We start from the raw sequence: 18378 nt of genomic DNA on the forward strand, positions 1-18378 counted from the left end.
TCTCGGTAGAAAACAGAGTGACAGAAGGCATCCCTGCAGTCATTTAGCACCCTATTGCTCCTAGCTCTGTGCAGCAGTGTGTGACTGGCCACTGAGGCAGTAATATGGGAATAAAAGTTTGGAATCATCATGCACATCCTAGCTTTCTCTGTGTGTGTGTGTGTCTGTCTGTCTGTCTCTGTCTCTGTCTGTCTCTTTCTGTATCTCTGTGTCTCTGTCTGTCTCTCTCTTTCTCTGTGTCTCTGTGTCTTTCTGTGTCTGTGTCTCTGTCCCTTTCTCTGTGTGTCTCTGTCTCTGTCTGTCTGTCTCTCTCTTCCTCTCTCTGTTTTTTTTTGAGTCAGGGTTTCTATGTGTAGCCTTGGTTGTTCTGGAACTCACTTGTACACCAGGCTGGCCTTGAACTCACAGAGGTCTGCCAGCCTCTGCCTCTCAAGTGCTGGGGTTAAAGCCGCGGGCGACCACCGCCCAGCTACATCATCTCCTGGAGATTATGGAAAGGGAGAAGGACCTAGAGTTTGGAGGAGGCAGTTTCAGGCACAGGACAGGCAATTGCAACTGAATTTGGAACATCAGTGTGGCTCAGGGTTACCCCCAACCCCCACGTGAAGAACCTGACAGGAAAGCTGTTACCTGGTATAACTTGTAGTCTTTGGTCCAAAGCCCTGGGATGTCTGGTTCAGCCAGTATCTCGTCCTCTGTGTTAATGATTCCCAGGTCCCCCTGAACGGACTCGCTGGATATGACTTTCACTAGATTGGAAGGCTTGGGTACCGCCATCTCACTTTCCTGCCAGCAGAAGAATGTTGCATAAGATATGCTCAGTACAGGACAGAGCATGTAGAGTGAAAAGGAAGAAAACAGACCTCTGGGAACCTTCTGGGTACTTGGCCCGACAGCCTCACAGTGTTCTTTCAGTTCTTTTGTTCTTTTGGTTTGTTTCTGAGACAGGGCTTCTCTGCATAGCCCTGGCTTTCTTGGAGCTCATTAGTAGACCAGCCTAGGCTTCACCTCACAGAGATCTGCTCGTCTCTGCCCCCCCCCCCCAGTGCTGGGATTAAAGACATTCTTCTGTTCTTTACAGAGACATAAAGACACATAAATTCTTGTGACTTTTCCATTAAAACACAACATACACACATCTCTGGATTACTGAATGCCTTCCTGCCATGTTCAGCAGAATCCGAGAGTTTTGCTCATAAGGAAACAGCATGATTAGCGGATGTCTGTAATTCCCTGCCATTCCAGCAGCGATGTTCATTGTGTTGTGCTTTTATGATGGATGGCACACCAACCATGGAAAAGTCCCGTGAAAACTCAGAAAGGATGGCTGTGCTGGTTCTGGTGGAACTGTCTGGGGTCAGGGCTCCCCTGACTGTACTGGGAAACCAAGTCCCACCCTCCTGGAGGAAAGGAGATTACTGTAGAGCCCAGATTGTGTTCCTGGGAGCAGAGATTAAGGCTGTGACATAGGTGCATTAGGAAAGTGACCCGGGGGTGTCAGAGAAGGCCTCTCAGAAGGGAGCGTGCAGGAAGCGCAGAGAATGTGCCCCTAAGGGATGACAGCTTCAAAAGACCTGAGGGCCCCAAGGTGAGGCGTGTGAGAGCTCCACCCAGTACACAGAGAGATGAGAAACAGAAAGCTCATGATGCACTACAGTCTCAAGGAAGGGCTCCAGAGGCCGAAGGCCAGGAAGCCTGAGGAAGCGACTCCGGGAATGCAGGATGCTGGGTTAAGGAGTGTCTGTCCTCACACTATGCCTTTTAGGAGAGCTAAGTTGGAAACAAATCTTCCCAGTTTAGAGTGTTGTCTCAGAGTAGGCCTTTGGTGTAAGAGAAGTATTTGGCTTTCAGGCAAATACTGGCAGTGGGTGGTAATATGTACATAGGTCTCTTCACAAGAGACTGACTCCACTTTGTATATGAGGACAGATGCGGGACCTCCCCTAACTCACAGAGGCAGCTCTAGAGGGCTTCAGTAGCACCACTGGCCAACACAAGGAACTTATGTGAGGGAGAAAAGGACCCTGGTGGAGGTCACAGGGCCATGGTCCTAAAGACCTTAGCCAGCCTCCTAGTCACACCTGAGCCCTTGGCCCTTCCCAGCTGCACCTCCAAGTGCCTGACCCCAACATGGAGACAGAGGTGTCCTACTCACTGGCAGGCAGCTGGTGGTTGGGGCAGTCTTCCCTTCACAAAAGTCGGAGATGTACTTCCAGGTTTTGTCCCTCAGAGTCTGTCCGTCTGTGGATTTAGCGGGTGGATGCTGCTTCTTCTTCCTGTGCTCTTCCTCAGCTTCCTCTTTCAAAATCCGACTTACAATTTCCTGCTTCCGAAGTTTCTGCTCCTCTTCAAAAGCCCTGTAGAAAGTGCTTGTCAGACAAGAGCCACATGCCCTTTTCCAGCACCTGCAATCTGGACAGTGGCTACTGGGGGTTTCTTTTAGCTCTCTGGTCCTTCCCTGGAGTTCAGGCCCAGGCTAGGAGGGCTGTGGTGGAAGGGCACCATATCTTGGATAAGCTCCAAGCTCCTTGGACTGTGTAACAGATAAAGTTCATAAGCTATACTAGACTGGAGGTGATTTGAATCCTCACCTTACCGAAACCTGTCTTGCCCTGTCTGGCTCTGCGTTTGACCTATCCAGCTTTGAACTGTCTCACTTAGTTCAGACTAGAAGTCCTCTGGTCCTCATGAGCCTTTCCACCCTAGTTTCTAGGCTGGCCGCTGAGGAAACCCAGCTGAGACAAAAGGCAAGGGCAACATTAGGGGTTGGTGGCATCTCACTCATTCTCAGAGTCACTATAATTAGGCATCATCCAGGCAAAACTCTGCTGGCAATTGTAGGAGTGTGCCTATGTGTGTGTGTGCTTTGCATATTAGTGAGACACTTCGAAGAGGAGGATGGCTTGTAGCAAGAGAACCGGCAGGCAATAGCCACGCAGATCCCATGCAGTGACCAGCAGGGAACGGGGACTTGGGAGAAAGGGCTTGACCCTTCAGAATGAGGACATCTTTAGACAGAGACACTGAGAAGCTGGGTTAAGTAGAAATTACCTGAGTGATGTGTGTAAGGTGGGAAAGGCCAGATATGAAGCAGGCCTCTTTGGAAACTGTGAGACCAAGGAAGTGACACTGACTAATGGCCCGACAGAGACCAAAGAATGCAGCAGCAGGGCAGTAAATGCAGAATGAACCCCAGGCATCCCCCAATGAGGTAGTTACAGAAACTCAGGAAGCCATGGGAAGAAATGGGAAGAGAGATGCCCTAGCCCCACTAAGAGCCCCTGCCAAAAGTCCCCAAAGGTCAGCACTTCCTGGAGACTTCTGCCACCAAGGTTGGGGGTGGGTGCTGCAGCCTTCCCCGTAGCCCACAGCTGCTTTCCTGCTTTCCATGGAAACTCTTGGCAGGAATCAGCTTTGTTACTTTGGGGGATGAGGATTAAGCTTTCTGGTTATCTTCGTGCCCACTCCCAGACAGGGGTCTCCCAGCTCTCACCGCTTCTGGGCCTCCAGCTCCTGGTGCCTGCGCTGATGGATGAGGTGCTTGAATGCATCTCCACCCTGGGCCAGGATCGCCTCCTTCTCCGTAAGGGCCTTCTTCTCAGCCAGGGCCGCCCTGTTCTGGCTCCATACCTGGAACTTCTTCAGGGTTTCCTGAAAATAGGCAACTCTAAATAAAAGTCACAGCAGCAGCACGTGCTCATGTACACACACACACACACACACACACACACACACACACATTCATTTTCAGACCTTTTCTTTGAATGGTTGTCTTTAAATCAATGTTGAAACTTGTGGGTCCCATAACAGGCCGTTTGCAAACATCCACAATTCTGCTTGTGTTTCTCACCTAGCACACAGCCTAGGGTCCCTTCGGTGTGGCACTCTGTGCAGCTCTGTGCATGATGGCGCTCTCCTACTGGCTCGCTTGTCCCTGAGTCTTCATGATGTTGTGCCCACTCTTCCCTACACCACCTTCCTACCTACCTGAGCCCCAGTGCTGGCCCTCACACCACCCTGGCCCTACCACTGCCGTTTCCCTGATGAGGCCCTCTCACAACACTGTAAGCTGTCCTTGTTCTTCTGCAGGGTTTCTGTCTGCAGTCCAGGCAGGAGCCCGTGACGGAGGCATGGTACACCTTCAGGGAACAGCTGAGCAGGCTGGTTGGCTCATGGCAGAAGCCTAAGGTCAGAGTTCTGGCTCCCATGGAGAAGACAGGGGCAGGGGCTGCTGGTTAGCGGTACAGAGAGGCTGGTGTTGGGTCGGCACCCACCCGGCTGGCGGTGATGTTGTTCTTCAGTGCCAGCACAGCATCCATTCGCTGTTTCATGTGCTTGCGGGACTCCATCCTCTCCTTCTGCTCCTGCTCACGAACCCTGCAGTAATGTGCATTTTACTTATTTTTGTTTTTTTGTTTTGAGACGCAGTCTCTCTATTCATCCCTGGCTAACCTGGAACTCACTATGTACACCAGGCTGGCCTCAAACTCAGAGATCAGGCTGCCTGCCTCTGTCTCCTGAGCAATGTGATTAAAGGTGTGTGCCACCACGCCTGTTGTAATAGGCATTTTTAACAGAGATGTATGCAGGCAATACCAACAATTACAGAGTTATAAGCCTTAGGCCTGGTTATTTCTACCAGGAGAACAACAAAAGCTGACCACATAGAGGTAAAGTGGATAGGCTCTGCCATCAGGGCCTGTCTCTATGGGACAGGAGTGTGGGGATGCTCTCTAGACTCTATGGCCTTGTGACTCATGCCCTCCTCGAAAATACAAATAGCAGCTTAAAATGAAAACTCCATATTTATTTGTTTCTGATGATTAGGTAATTACTTAATCAGGGAATTTCAAAGTGAAACCTACGAACCCACACTCCTAAACTCCTCATGGACATTGACAGAAGATTAAGTTAAAAACCCACCTTCCCAGAGAGGCCTTCAGGAACTTTACTGCGATTCTGTGGTTTCTTTGGGCATCCTCCAACATTTTCTGATGTCTCAGCCCAAGCTCCTTTTGTACATGCAAGGATTTCCTGCAGTAACAGAGGCAGAGGTTAGAACAAGGCTCACATGTACTTGTGTGTCACAGATATTAAAGTGCTGCTGGGGGCTCTGGTATGAGGGAGCCTGGCAGGAGAAGAGACCAGCAAAGATGGTGCTCTAAAGAGATAAGAGTGGTTTCGCCATCTTGGGAGGGCAGAGTTCAGTTGAGCAGAAGATGTACAGGAGCTTGAGCACTCCAAGGCTTGTATAGGCAGAGTATCCAGATGTGTGAAGGGGCCAGAGCACAGCACAGCTGGAAAGAGGCAAAGGGAGATGCAGAAGGAAGGGTCTGACAGTTTCAGTGGTGAGTGGGCAGGGCCCACGGCACAGATGTGAGGAGAAGGGACTGTGAGCTGCATCCAGGAAGACCTGGTGTAGACCTTGAAGGAACCAGCCAGGGCAGGGCCTGGGCGGCACTTACCGGACCCTCAGCAGATGGTTCCTCTTTACCTTCTCCAAGGTTTCTTTCTCCTTTTGAAGTAGCTGAGCTGCGTGTACCTCGAGGCACCTTTGCCTAGCTTCCGCTGCTTCTTCGTTATGCTTCCTGACATCCTCAAACTGCCCCTCCTGCAACTCAAGGTGCCACATGGCATTCCTTGTGAAAAGAAACCATTTGTTGTTTGGGGTCGCTAAGGATGTGAAGACCTGGGCCCACACCTCTGAGAAGCATGTCTGGGGGTTTGGGAAGAACTTTAATTTGATCAGTATTCTAAGCAGACACTGATAAGACACTACTACTGAGGACTCAGCACCCTCCTCTCTGGCTTCCCTTTGGTTCAGTATTACTGGAGAATGAGGTCTCGGTTCCTGGTCTTCAAACTTAGGAAAATCACCATCACATCAAATCTGGCCTCAGGCACTCACCTCACCTACAACTTCAGTCAGCTCACTGTAGTGGTCCCCTTGCCTGGCCTGAGGAAGGAATCTAGAAAATGTCTTCTAAGGGGGTCTCCAGAGCTTCCACGAATCACCCCAAGTCTTCAAACATGCTTGGGAAGAGGCTGAGAGAATGGGAGCAGCCAGCCCTGTCTGGGGCATATCTGGATAACAGGGGATCTGCCTGACTCTGGTCTTGGGTGACTCTGCCATCAACTGTCAATGAGTCCTGCATCTTCAGTGGCTGTGATGAACACAGGCTCCTCAGGTTCCCAGCATAAGCCCAGGAGCTTCGTAGTTCATCCGTATTTGGGATGAGTAGCAAGAACGTAAAACAGAACTGTCCTTCCTAGGCTGTGGGAAGCCATGCACCCATGAGTCAAATGTGGTTTCCTGCCTCACAGCTGATCACACTGCTACACAGGTGCTACAGTATCACCACAGCTGATCCAGCTACACAGGTGCTACAGGAAGATCTTCTCCTGGGGCCATCCTCTGCCTGGAGGAGGACCCTGTTAGACAAGACCTAATGATAGAAGGTTCATGACTCACCATCCAACACTGGGAAGAAGCATTTCAGCTGAAACTTGGCATATCTGACAGCAAAGCAATAAAATGCTTCAGGTCTGTCCTATAGGCTTTTTAACAAATGTGCTAACTTGCCTTTGCAGCTAGCCTTTCTAATGCATGACCAAAAAGCAAGTTTGGGAGGAAAGGGTTTACTTGGCTTATACTTCCAGGTCATGGTCCATCACTGGAGGGCGTCAGGGAGGAACTTAGGCAGGACAGGAACCTGGAGGCAGAGGCCGTGGAGGGTACTGCTTACTGGCTTGCTCTCCATGGCATGCTCAGCTGCTTTCTCATAGACCCAAGACCACCAGCGCAGGAATGGCACCGCCCACAATGGGCTGGCTCCTCCTCCACTAATCACTAGTTAAGAAAATGCCTTGCAGCTGGATCTCACGGAGGCATTTCCTCAACTGAGGCTCCTTTCTGATGACTCTAGCTTGTGTCAAGTTGACACACAAAATCAGCCAGTACACTCGCATTAAGAAAATTTTCTTCCATTCTTATTTTGTTAAAAAAATGTTTTGGGTGGAAGAAAGGAACAATGTATCTGGGGAGAACACACTATAGAAGCTTTATCTTGAGTAGGGAATATTCCCTTCATGATGGCTTCAAAACATTCACAGCCACTCTGGTTCTGTGGCATATGAAGGCTACAGGTGGGAAACACTGCCCTTAGAAACAGGCTCTGTGTTGATGGAGTCCTGAGAGGCAGAGGGCAGGTGGCTATTCGTGGCTGCAGCAGAGGTGGGCTCAACGTATCTCCTCCATGCAGGTAGCACAAGGGACTTTGGGGAAGTGGCAAACTTCAGATCCCACACAAATAGACACACCGCCAGAGACCTTTATTTGAACCTCCAGTGTGGTCAGAGAGCAATGACAGCAAGAGAAGCTTTGAAGAAAAGGGACCACCTGCACTGGAGATAGGAGAGATGCTACAGCCATTTCTGAATTACCTCTATAAGTTTCACATTGTTTTAAAGTGAAAAAAAATTTAAAAGTAAGCAGATGCTAATAGCAACTAAATACAGGCAGGGCCTCCAAAGGCCTTGCCTGCCCTGGTTTCTGAACCATGGAGAGAGAGTGCCAGCGGCAGCTGGATAGTAGAAATGTTTACTTTCTCAGCCACAGACGAGCTGACTTGTCTCAGGATGTTGGCTTGGATCGTGACCAATTAGAGTAGGCGCCAGTTAGTGTGTGGTTAAGGCTCAAGAGTCCACTGAGGGAGAGGGTGAAGAGGTGACACATCTGGTGGGATTATGATATGCAGCAAGGATCGGCAGCTGTCACGCTTACAGTCAGGGGCCCCGACAGTGCTCTATGCCACCATGTGTCTTCTGTCCCGGGAGGCTGTCACGCAACAGCAGACCTGTGATGTAGACCCAAGGTAGGGCAGCAGCCCCATGGCTCACTGGCCTGTACATGCTGGGAGCCCTGACTGCTGTTGTCAGCGAGCTGTTTATACCCCTTTCTTTGTGGACTTGCTAGAGGCATGTCTAGTTTGCAAATTTAAACTCTCACTAGCAAAATACTTAAATTCATGCATTCCCACTGCCCCTGTGGATGATTCTAGAAAAGTTGAGGGTACTTTTTTATCTCAATACTAGGGATCAAATTAGGGCTTTATCTATGCTATTCAAACAATCTACACTGAGCCCCAGCCCAAGAGTACAGGACGTAAGAAAAAGAGGGGAAGAAACTGATTATACAGTTAACTAAATAAATAAAAGTGAGGAAACTGAAAATACAATGTTTTTCTTTCAGCCGCTTTAACATGTCGCCTTTTAATTCCTAAGTATCTAAGCATCTAGAGAGTGAAAAGCAAATTATTCTTCATACTCAAATTATTGTAACCTGCTTAAACTCTACAGCCCCTCCGTTGAGGGGCTAAATTAGTTCTTAGCATAACTGTGGCTCCTCTGTTAACACCTGCTGTAGCCTTTAGCGTATCAGAAACCATTTTGCCTCCAAGTCTCCTTTTTGATCATAAGGTTAAATTAAGTTCAAGTTCTCAGGCACGTAGGGCCTGATATAATTCAATAGTTCAATAGTTCAGCACTTGCTGCTTAGAATCAAACAACAGATGATAAAAGCATGTTCTGCCTGAGTTAAAGAACACAGCATCCTGCTACGAAAGCTGGAAAGCTCCAAGAGCTCCCCTACCCTAAATCCCGGCCAATCAGCTTAAAGTGCTTTGTCTAGCTGCCTAGATACAATACAATACAATTGGAACAAAATCAATTATGTTTAGCTAGTCAAAATGATGCAATGCTGCCCCTCCCTCGATTCCTACTCCTGGTTACCTGTTTTTTTTTTTTTTGTGTGTGTGTGTGTATGTAAAAAGCTGTCTTAGAAATAGCACGTCGTAATAGTCTGGCTCCCAGCCCAATTATGGCCTGACCAGTCAGTCTTTGTTCAGCATTCAATAAACTTCCATCAGTCTGAGTCTGGTGTCCAAGAGGTCAGTGTGCAGTGGCTATTCCCAAACCCATGACAGAATTAGGAATTGTCCCACAAACTGCCCTGATCTGTGTCCTGTGTAAGTCAGCCAGTTCTAACTTATGAAGCCCATCTTCCAGGCTCTTGCAAACTTACTCGCTGTCCTTCAGCATGGCTGTGATTTTGGACTGCAGGTCTTTCTCATTCTCTAGCTCTGTGTTCAGACGTCTAGATGCAGCCTGGAGACGGCCCAAAGCAGCCCTGGAGGAGAACAATGGAACACAGGATGGATCAAAGGTCAGCATAGTGGTCCACTGAGGAGGAGAGCTGAGGATGGCCTGGTACTTTCCCTCAGCCAACCCACATTCAGAGAGTCTATCAGAAGCAGACAAGCAAGTGTGATCCTGCAGTGTCAAGTAAAGATGCTTCCTACATCCAGCAAATAGGACTGAGATGGGGCCTTACACAGGATCTGTGGGGGCTGGAGGTCATCAGGGCCTCTGCCTTCATCACCAGTCAGGCACTCTCTGCTATGGGCCTCAGTTTCTCTTAGGAAACTAGAAGGTGAATTCCTGCTTGTCAGGCCCCTCAGGGATAAGGCCCAGCCATACTCCCTGAAGCACCGCCAAGGCCTGGTGCTAAGTCAGATCCACTCTGAGTCTTTTCTCTGTCCCTCTTCCCTCCTAACTGTATGGCTCTCAGTCTACTGTATTGTACAACCAGATGCAAGCACTTTATGGAGTGCAGAGCGGGTCTCTCCTCCCGGTGGTAAATTGTCTGAAGGGAAAGCCAAAAGGCCTCTCAGATGAGAAGAGCCTAAGGACATGGCTGGGGGACATGGATGAAGAATGTTCCCACACTTGTGCAGGTTCTAGTAACTGAGCAACCCTGGGATTATGTGTGGACACTGAGCTGCCAATGCACAGACTCAGATGGCCTCTTAAATCCCACAAAAAGCCAGGCATGCTGGCTCAGGCTTGGAATGAGACAGGAGGATTGTGAATTTAAGGACTACAGAGTGAGGCTCTGTCTCTAAGTAAACAGATATAAACGCTCTCTAGGAAGCCATTCCCATCACAGTGACCAAGGCTACAAGTACTTCTGGAGCTGTGTGGATGCAGCCTTGTCTACTCCCTGACTTCAGTGACCTGTAAGAACATTTCTGGTCATTTTTTTTTTCTCTGCATGTGTTTAAATGTGTGCATGCTCATGTGTATACATGTATGTGGTGAGATGTCAACATCAGATGTCTTCCTCAACCATTCTCTGCCTTATTCTCTTTGGACAAGCTCTGAAGCTGAATCTGGAACTCACAGATCCTGTAGGTCTTGCCAGGCAGCAAGATGTCGGGACCCTCCTGCACCTGCTTCTCCAGTGTTGGGGCCACACTGCTCATGGCTGGGTCGGTTCAGGTCCTCACTTAGCAAGTATTTTAGCAATGAGCTTTGTGTTACATTGTCTGTCTGCCGCCCTGGAGATATGCTAGCTCTAACTGAGCTAATGAGAGATGCTTCAGTAACTGAACACAGCGGCACTCAACATTCATCTTTGTTGACTGAGCGAATGAGCCTCTATGGTATGTCACTGCCTTGGCCACCATGGTAGCACTTGGTTGTCCAGCCTCCTCTCCCTGGATGACCTACATGTTGTTGGCTTCTTTCTGTGTGGCCATCTCAGCTGCCAAGCTCTCCTGCTGTTTGATAAGGAGGTCCATCCTCTGACGGCAGACGCGCAGCTCTCCTCTAAAACATTGAAATAACAACTGGCATTATGTTTTCCTAAAAGTCTAGCCCCAAAAGACGTGAGTGGGGCAGGGAAGAAAGAAGGTCTAAGGTCTAGGCCAAGGACTAAGAACACTCTGTCTTTTTAGGGGTCTCTCTGACTCTCTCAAGTCATATGAGTAGTGTGTTTTCTGAAAGCCCTGCCAAAGGGGTGAGTTGGGTAAATTCCTAGGAGTGATACGCCTAGGAAGCCAAGGAAGTGCAGCTGAGGTGAGCTGTGTAAGCACTGGCGCCTGAAGAGCACATAGCAACAAATGACTACAGTCTTCATCAGCATGTCATAACATTCCCTGGGAAGGCCTGGATGCTCACCCCAGCTGGAAGCGTGAGTTCTAAGGACACTTTGAGGGTGACAGGATGAGGTTGCTACTGGATAAATCCTGTCCCCACAGGTGCTGGGCTGGGCTGCCGTCCCGTAGCAAGATGCTTTTGTTCTTCGGGACACTCAAACAGGAGTGAAGCATCTGACTCAGAAGAGAACCACGGCTGTGACACACATGTGGACAAACACTCAGCAGGAAAAGTTGTACACAGCAACCTAGAGGTGGCACACAGGGGACAGCTGCCTACCACTAGTTTCCAACTTTTCTGTATGTTATGGAACACACTCAGCATTTCCACTGGCTATACTGGCAGACCGAGTGCTAGGGAGCCGAGACCGGGAGGACCTGAGATGCAGGAGGCTGTCCACTAAGGCTGCACTTACACCAAAAACATGCAGAATTGATATGTTCGAGGGGACCTGGCAGGACCAAGAGGGGATCTTGTCAGGACCGAGGGAGGGCAAAAGGAGCCCTGGGCACCACAGCTGCTCAGGCGTGTGGGGCTGCTCCTTGTAAAGACTCTGGCAGGACTCTCCCATAGAGAGCTCTCAGAAAGACAAGAGCCAGGACCTCCTACAGGACGCTGCACAACCAGAAGGTGTGGCTAGGCCATGGGCCTTCAGCAAGGACGCTCACCTGGTCTTGTGGATAAAAAGGTCCTTTTCCTCGTGCAGTTTGTCTAGGAGGTTTAAGCTCTTCCGAAGATGAAAGGCCTGGATGGTGTTTTTAGTGGCTGTCTTCTTCATTTTCTCATTATTCACTTCTTCTTCTTTTGGTGAACTTGAATAAAAGATAGCACTTGCTTCACACACACACCGAGACATGCAACACTACCCATGAGTGCTCCCTCAAAGTGCTCCCCACCCAGCAGCTCCACAGCCTCCTTCAGAGGGAGGAAGCCTGCACCATCAATTACCAGCAGTGTCCTAGGGAACTGGTTTCCTCACATCCCAGGGAAAGACCTGCTACCTCATAATCTGGATCTTCTAGCTGGATTCTTTCTATAAATCAAGGAAACAGTCAAAACAAAACAAAACCAACAAGAAGCCAAACCACAGTCAGACTGGTGGCTCATGCCTCTTATCCCAGCATAGGAACAACGGAAACAGAAGCAGCAACCTGGTTCAGGTCCAGGAAGCTGAAGGCCTCCTGGGCTAAAGGCCCTGCCTCAAAATAGAAAACACAACAGAAGTATTATCAGAAGTCAAAGAAAACCAAGCTCGTACACACGTGAGTCCAGGGAGCTCGGGCGTCCCCAGGGCTCTTACTCAGCCCTCACCTGCTTCCAGGAGGGCACTAACACTTTGCTTTTTTTGTTCATTTTCATTGTTTAATGGAGTTTGTAGAGGTGGCAGGACTTGTATGACACATGCTTTTATTTTTATTTTTTAATTGAGCCAGATTCTCTTTCAAGTACAGTAGTTCATTATTACTTTTAAACTTTCAACTTTATTTTTTCTTTTTCAGGCAAGGTATATGCAGCTTTGGCTGCTAGCCTTGATTTTGCTACTATCCTCCTGCCTCAGCTGGAATTTAAAAGCCATTTCCGTCAAACTCAAGTCAGTTTTTACCTTATTTGTGATCTGTTTTCCTTTGAGCCAGAGTTCCACTATGTATCCTACTCTTGAACTCACATCAGTTCTCCTGCTTTGGCCTCCCAAGTAGAGAGAGATGGTCTCACTCTGTATCCTTGGCTCGTCTGGAGCTTGCTATGAAGATCAGGCTGGCCTCAAACTCACAGAGATCCACAGGTCTCTGCCTCTGAGCTGGGATTAAAGGCATGTACCACCATGTCTGACCCAAGTTATATATATATATTTTTAACACGGTAAATACGGGCAGAAAAAAAAACTGATAAAATAAAGGTTCTCTGAATTGCTAATGACTTTAAATGTAGAAGAGTTCTCAAAAAAATCTGAAGGACAGCTAAACGGCACAGTGGGCATGCTTGCCTGATCACCTGCATTCAGTCTCCATAAGCCTCATAGCAGATGGAGAGAACCTGTTCTGGGAAGCTGTCCTCTATCCTGCACACACCCAGACACACACACACCCCAACGTAAAAAACTTAATTTTTTTTGTATGTTTGCCTACATGTATGCATGTGCACCTCGTATGTGCCTGCAATTGCCAGAGGATGGTGACATATTCCCAGAAACTAGAGTTACGGAAAGTTGTGAGCTGCCATGTAGGTGCTGGGAACTGAACCTGGGTCCTCTAAACATCAAAAGTACTCTTACTGATGAGACATCTTTCCAACCCTAAACAAACAAACAAAAACCAAAAAACTTTTTTACAAGATTATTGTCTTGAGAACATCACCATAGACTTTCAAAAAACATGGAGAATTACGGGTTTATCTCTACATACTAATTATATCTCTGTAAAAAGTACTGAAATGAAAATGTAAAACTCCCAAGCCTACTACCACAAGGAGGATAAAAGAGAGACAATTAGATGAGAGGGCCATACAACCCAGGAGGAAGAAAGGTCAGAGACAGATTGGAGGAGGGGACAGGGAACTCATGACTCCAGACTCCATGGTCAGGGAATCGTTTATAGGCTGGACAGGATACCAAAGCAAGGACATCTCAGAGAAGTTTGGATCATCAGAAATTTGCAAAAGAAATTCTAAAATATTCCAGAAAAAGAAAAGTAGGTCACATTCAAAGGATTAAGATTAAAAATGTTGGGCTGGAGAGATGGATCAGAGGTTAAGAACACTCTCTGTTCTTCCAAAGGTCCTGAGTTCAATTCCCAGTGACCACATGGTGGCTCATAACCATTTACAGTAAGATCTGGTGTGCAGGTAGAATGTTGTAAAAATAATAAATAAAATCTTTAAAAAAAAAAAGATTAAAAATGTTGAGTTGGAGAGACGGCTCCACAGTTAGGAGTGCTGTTTGCTCTTCCAGAGGACTCGGGTTCAATTCGAAGCCACCACACGGCAGCTTACCACTGTCCGTAACTCCAGTTCTTGGGGAACTCACACCCTCACATAGACATACATGCAATCACATGGAATAAAAATAAATAAATAATGGCATCAATTTATTAATGGTGATGTTGGAAACGAGAAAAATAAGGATTGCACGTGCAGGCCTAAGCCATTATTTATTCTCTTTCAGCAAAAACAACAGCTGAAGTTCTCTGCTTGAGGAATAATTGAATTTAGGAGATGTACTTTCCCTGGAATAAAGGGCAACCAAGCACTTTGTCTTTTCTGCTGCTGAAACTTGTCTGATTGGAAAAGGCTCTGTTACCATAATCCATGGAAGAGAAGTTGTCCACAGGGTCCTCATCAGAAAACACGGTGGTGGGCTCTTCCATACTGGGAGACAGAAACCAGCTGCAAAAGATTATTACATAATACATATCAACAAGATTAGAGCTTAAAAAGTCTTGTTGGGCATGGTGGTGCACAGCTTTAATCCCGGCAGTCGGGAGGAAGAGGCAGAAGGATCTCTATGAGTTTGAGGCCAGCTAGGGCCCTGTTACATAGAAAAACCCTGTCTCAGAAAAAACCAGAAGCTTTAACGTTTATAATAGTTCAGGGTGCAGTGATGCATAGCCGAGGCCCCGGTGTTCAGGAGGCTGAGGAGGTGCCTGCGACCACCGGTGTGCCTCACACGTTAAAAAGTGGGTAAGCTATAGACTAAGAAAAACACAGTTAGAGCAGAGAGTTTGGCAAAAGTTTGTATCCAGAATATAGAGGTCCTACATATCTGCAAGATAACACTACAAGTGTAAAAGGTCAAAACAGTTACGTGTTGCAAATAAGATACAGAAATGGCCACTAAGCCTGTTTGCTCTCACACATGCCTACTTAGTATGGCTGCACGGCTGAGATGGCTCAGAAGGTTAGGGTACTTGCTGCCAAGCCTGACAGTCTGAGTTCAAGCCTCAGGACTCAAGGAGACAACTGACTCCGGAAGGCGTCCTCTGAACGCACATGTGTTGAGTCACACACATACATACATACATACATATTTAAAAAGTACTAAAAATAAAAAGGAGCAAATGAACAAATTTCCTCAACAAATGAACGTCAGAGTAAGAGGAAAGGTGGGGGTAAGTTTCAGATCAAAAGGCCTTAAAAGACACACCAACCAATATTGCGTGCGGCCCTAATTCAAGCAGACAACCCTAAATGAGATTTTTGTGATAATTTCTGAAAATTGGCAACAGGTGTTGAATTTTGTTAAGAAATTACTTTCGGCTGGAGAAATGGCTCAGTGGTTAAGAGCAATGTCAGCTCTTCCAAAGTGACCCAGGTTCAACTCCCAGCCCCACATGGCGGCTCACAACTGTCTGTACCTCCAGTTCCAGGTGGTCTAACACCCTCACATCAATGCACATAAAATAAAGTTAAATAAATTATATATATAAAAAAAGAAATTACTTTCAAATTTGTTGGAGTTGATATGATTTTGTGAGTTGGCAAAAGCAAAGTGGTACTTACTAAGGTTTTCAAAGAGAGCTGGGAGCATGCCTGGTACCTTTATAATGTATCAGCCTGGGGCAGGGACAGCACAATGCCCATACTGATACGAAGAGTGGTTGGCATCTAGGACTCATATCATCCTCCTGTGGCACACATGGACTGCGTGACCCGGGGAACTGGTCTAGAGCTAGACTGAAGTCAAGACTGTCCAAAACTGTCCATCTTGGTCTTGAGCTCAGCAGAGCAAGGATCGCCCCCCTCCCTGTTCTGTGCCCACATGCCTTGGTGCAGTCCTTTGACCCCCATCTCATCAATTTTTGAGGCAGTCACATAGCCTGGTGACCAAGACATGTCCAGCTGGCACTCCTCTCCATGCAAATGAAGCATTCCCAGAACCTCAGCCAGAGCCCACGATAGTCAGCCACCCAAAACCCTCCCAAGGTTTATACAGCACTGCTCCCTCCAATAGAGAGCTGTGTATCGCTGGAAGAGCCCTGTCACTGAAAGGGCTCCCTCCACCCCAACTCACTGCCAGACTGAGCCTTCTGACCACTGAGCCGTCCAGCACAGGTCTGCATGGGTGTCTGGACAGCCCGAAGGGAAGAAGAGGACTCCAGTCTCCAGAATGGCATTCTTTCTATGTTTTAATTTTTCCAAGGCTTTTTGCATTTTTATGTATGTGTATGCATGTGTGTGTGACTCAGGCCAAAGGTTTCAGATTCCCGCAACTAGAGTTACAGGTGGTTGTAAATGGCCTCAAAATGGCTTCAGGAATGAAACTTCAGTTCTTTTCAAGAGCCACAAATGCTCCTAACAGTTCAACCATCTTCCTAGCCTCTTTCTCTTTATTTTTGTGATCCTGCAATTTTCTATAAGAAAAAAATTGCAAAAAGAATATAATGTAAAAAAAAAAACAAATAAAAAGACTCAGGTTCAGGCGCTGTAGACTTCCTATAGTCAGTAAGTCAATTTTATGTTATCTAAACAAGTCTCAGGAAGAGCATATACAGAGGTGTGTATACAGCTGAGAAAAAAGAAATCTAAAACTTTCCCAATGAATTTTAAAATATAGATGTGTAAGAACAATGGGCCAAAGTTTTGAAGAATAAGGGAGGAGTGGCCTATACATATTAAGATTTATTCTAAAGTTAGAAAATTAGGACGGTGCTATGGCAAAGAGAAACAGACCTATCCACTAGGATAAAGAATCTAGAAACTGGTTGCTACAGACTGATGCCACGTCGTACAAAATCTGATTGCTCACCAGAACTGGGGGGGTTTCAGTGGGCATGTTATGCTGCACCCTTTCCTGGAAAATCAGCTCCATGGGGATTAAAAGCTCATTTGTGAAAAATGAAACCACCACTGTGGTTTGGCCAACGGCAGCCAAGACCTCAAGGTTTGTAAATAAGACCGCAAACGTCTGAGCTATGAGAGAAAATGCGGGCAGTCACCTGGATTTGAAGTTAGATAACTTGTGATCAGATGATATCATAAGGAGGCTCGGGGGAAAGCCATGGGGCAGAAGCATAACCCAGAACTTGAAACACTTATCATCAAGACCGTAAACAGGCCCTATGGGCGAAAGCTTTGAAACCAGGAGCTTTATAAAGAGGACACTCGGCCACCGCCGGCGGCGCCTGCACTCAGTCCCTCAGCATCTCCCGCTGCACGCCCTTCTGCTGTTATCCAGAGTCCACGTTTGAATGGCCGGCTACCGAATCATCTTCCGGAGAGCCGAGCTACGGAGGCCTACCCGCTTCCTGACGCGCTCCGCATTTAAAGCCACCCTGGGACGGCGGGACGCGAACCCTACTCTGAGAAGACGCCGGGGCCTTCCCCAGCGGGGCTGGGGTCCGCCGCCTCGTCCACGGTGGCGACCACGTGACGCGCAGCCGTGGCGCCGCCCTTGTTCGGCGCATGCTCAGGGCAGCCCAGGCGGAACCCGCCGCCGGCACCCACCTCTCCGGCCGGTGCGTGGTGGTGCTCAGCGGAGACTTCAGCAAAGGTCCCGCAGGAATGGCTCGGACCGCTGGCAACCCCCTCGGCAAAGAACAGCTCTTCGGCAGGTCCCTCAGCGAGAGCCCCTCACAAGTGGCCCTGGACAGTGGTCGGCCCCTCAGAAGTCGCCCCTGACGACGGCCTCTCAACGGCCCGACTGGCCCTCAGCCGCCGCGGGTCTGAGGCTGCGTAGTTTGGGCCCGCAGCTCCATGGCAACGACGCAGCGGCTGCTCCGGGGGAGGCTGTGCGCAGGCGCAGTGCAGCGGGGGCGGGCCCGAGCCCCCGCCGGAGGTTTGCTGGTTGGCTTGGCTAAAGCCCGTTGAAACTTGGGTCGACGGCTAACTTAAAAATAAAGGACCGTTTACATGAGAGCTGGAATCTTTTCGGGCTCTGGGTGGTGATATCTGACTGCTCTGGGTGGCCCACGGGGCCCTTTGGGCTTGTGCTTGCTCACTGAGGTTGGCATTGTCACTAGCCCGGGCACGAGGTGGGCCCAGCATCGGACAGGCATGTCTCCTTTCCTCGCCGTAGCAGGGATGGCTTAGTTTCAGCAGAGATGGAGAACCTTCAGCGTCAAGAAGCCTTCAAGAAATACAGAGGCTGTGGAAACCTCCGAGGAGATTGGTGGGGCATCTCTGTGCGCCCTTCAGTGCAGCCAGGTGGTTCCTCTCCAGGCTGGAAGCTTGAGGGGCACCACTGCCCTGGATCAGCCCCCGAAGGGTGGGTAGGGGTGTGCGCGTGCGTGTGGTGTTGCTGGGGCGTGAACCTAGGTTAGCTGAAGAAAGTCAGTCCCTGGAAAGATACAGATGTCCCCAGCCCCTTCCCGTCATCGGTCTGCTTTCTGACAACCATGAGGTGAGAAACTTTGCTCTGTCACGCCCTCGTCATGATATTCAGTCTCA

The 18378-nt window shown here is 48.5% G+C and overlaps 1 protein-coding gene across 1 annotated transcript in view; it reads right to left on the bottom strand.

Annotated features, from left to right (window-relative positions):
• Window positions 1–17218, bottom strand: part of Cfap74 (cilia and flagella associated protein 74) — a 56910-nt gene extending 39692 nt beyond the window's left edge. The window contains exons 1-12 of the mRNA XM_060378914.1: window positions 16929–17218; window positions 14294–14379; window positions 11947–12031; window positions 11667–11810; window positions 10570–10668; window positions 9083–9187; window positions 5466–5639; window positions 4924–5034; window positions 4275–4377; window positions 3494–3651; window positions 2156–2357; window positions 631–786 (exon numbers count right to left, since the gene is read on the bottom strand). Of these exons, the coding sequence (XP_060234897.1) occupies window positions 631–786; window positions 2156–2357; window positions 3494–3651; window positions 4275–4377; window positions 4924–5034; window positions 5466–5639; window positions 9083–9187; window positions 10570–10668; window positions 11667–11810; window positions 11947–12031; window positions 14294–14379; window positions 16929–17005 (1500 nt within the window). The 5' untranslated portion in view covers window positions 17006–17218. The remainder of the gene's footprint in view (window positions 1–630; window positions 787–2155; window positions 2358–3493; window positions 3652–4274; window positions 4378–4923; window positions 5035–5465; window positions 5640–9082; window positions 9188–10569; window positions 10669–11666; window positions 11811–11946; window positions 12032–14293; window positions 14380–16928) is intronic.
• Window positions 17219–18378: the final 1160 nt, after the last annotated feature.

The sequence above is a fragment of the Meriones unguiculatus genome, chromosome 3 (genome assembly GCF_030254825.1).
Source record: "Meriones unguiculatus strain TT.TT164.6M chromosome 3, Bangor_MerUng_6.1, whole genome shotgun sequence".
NCBI lineage: Eukaryota > Metazoa > Chordata > Mammalia > Rodentia > Muridae > Meriones > Meriones unguiculatus.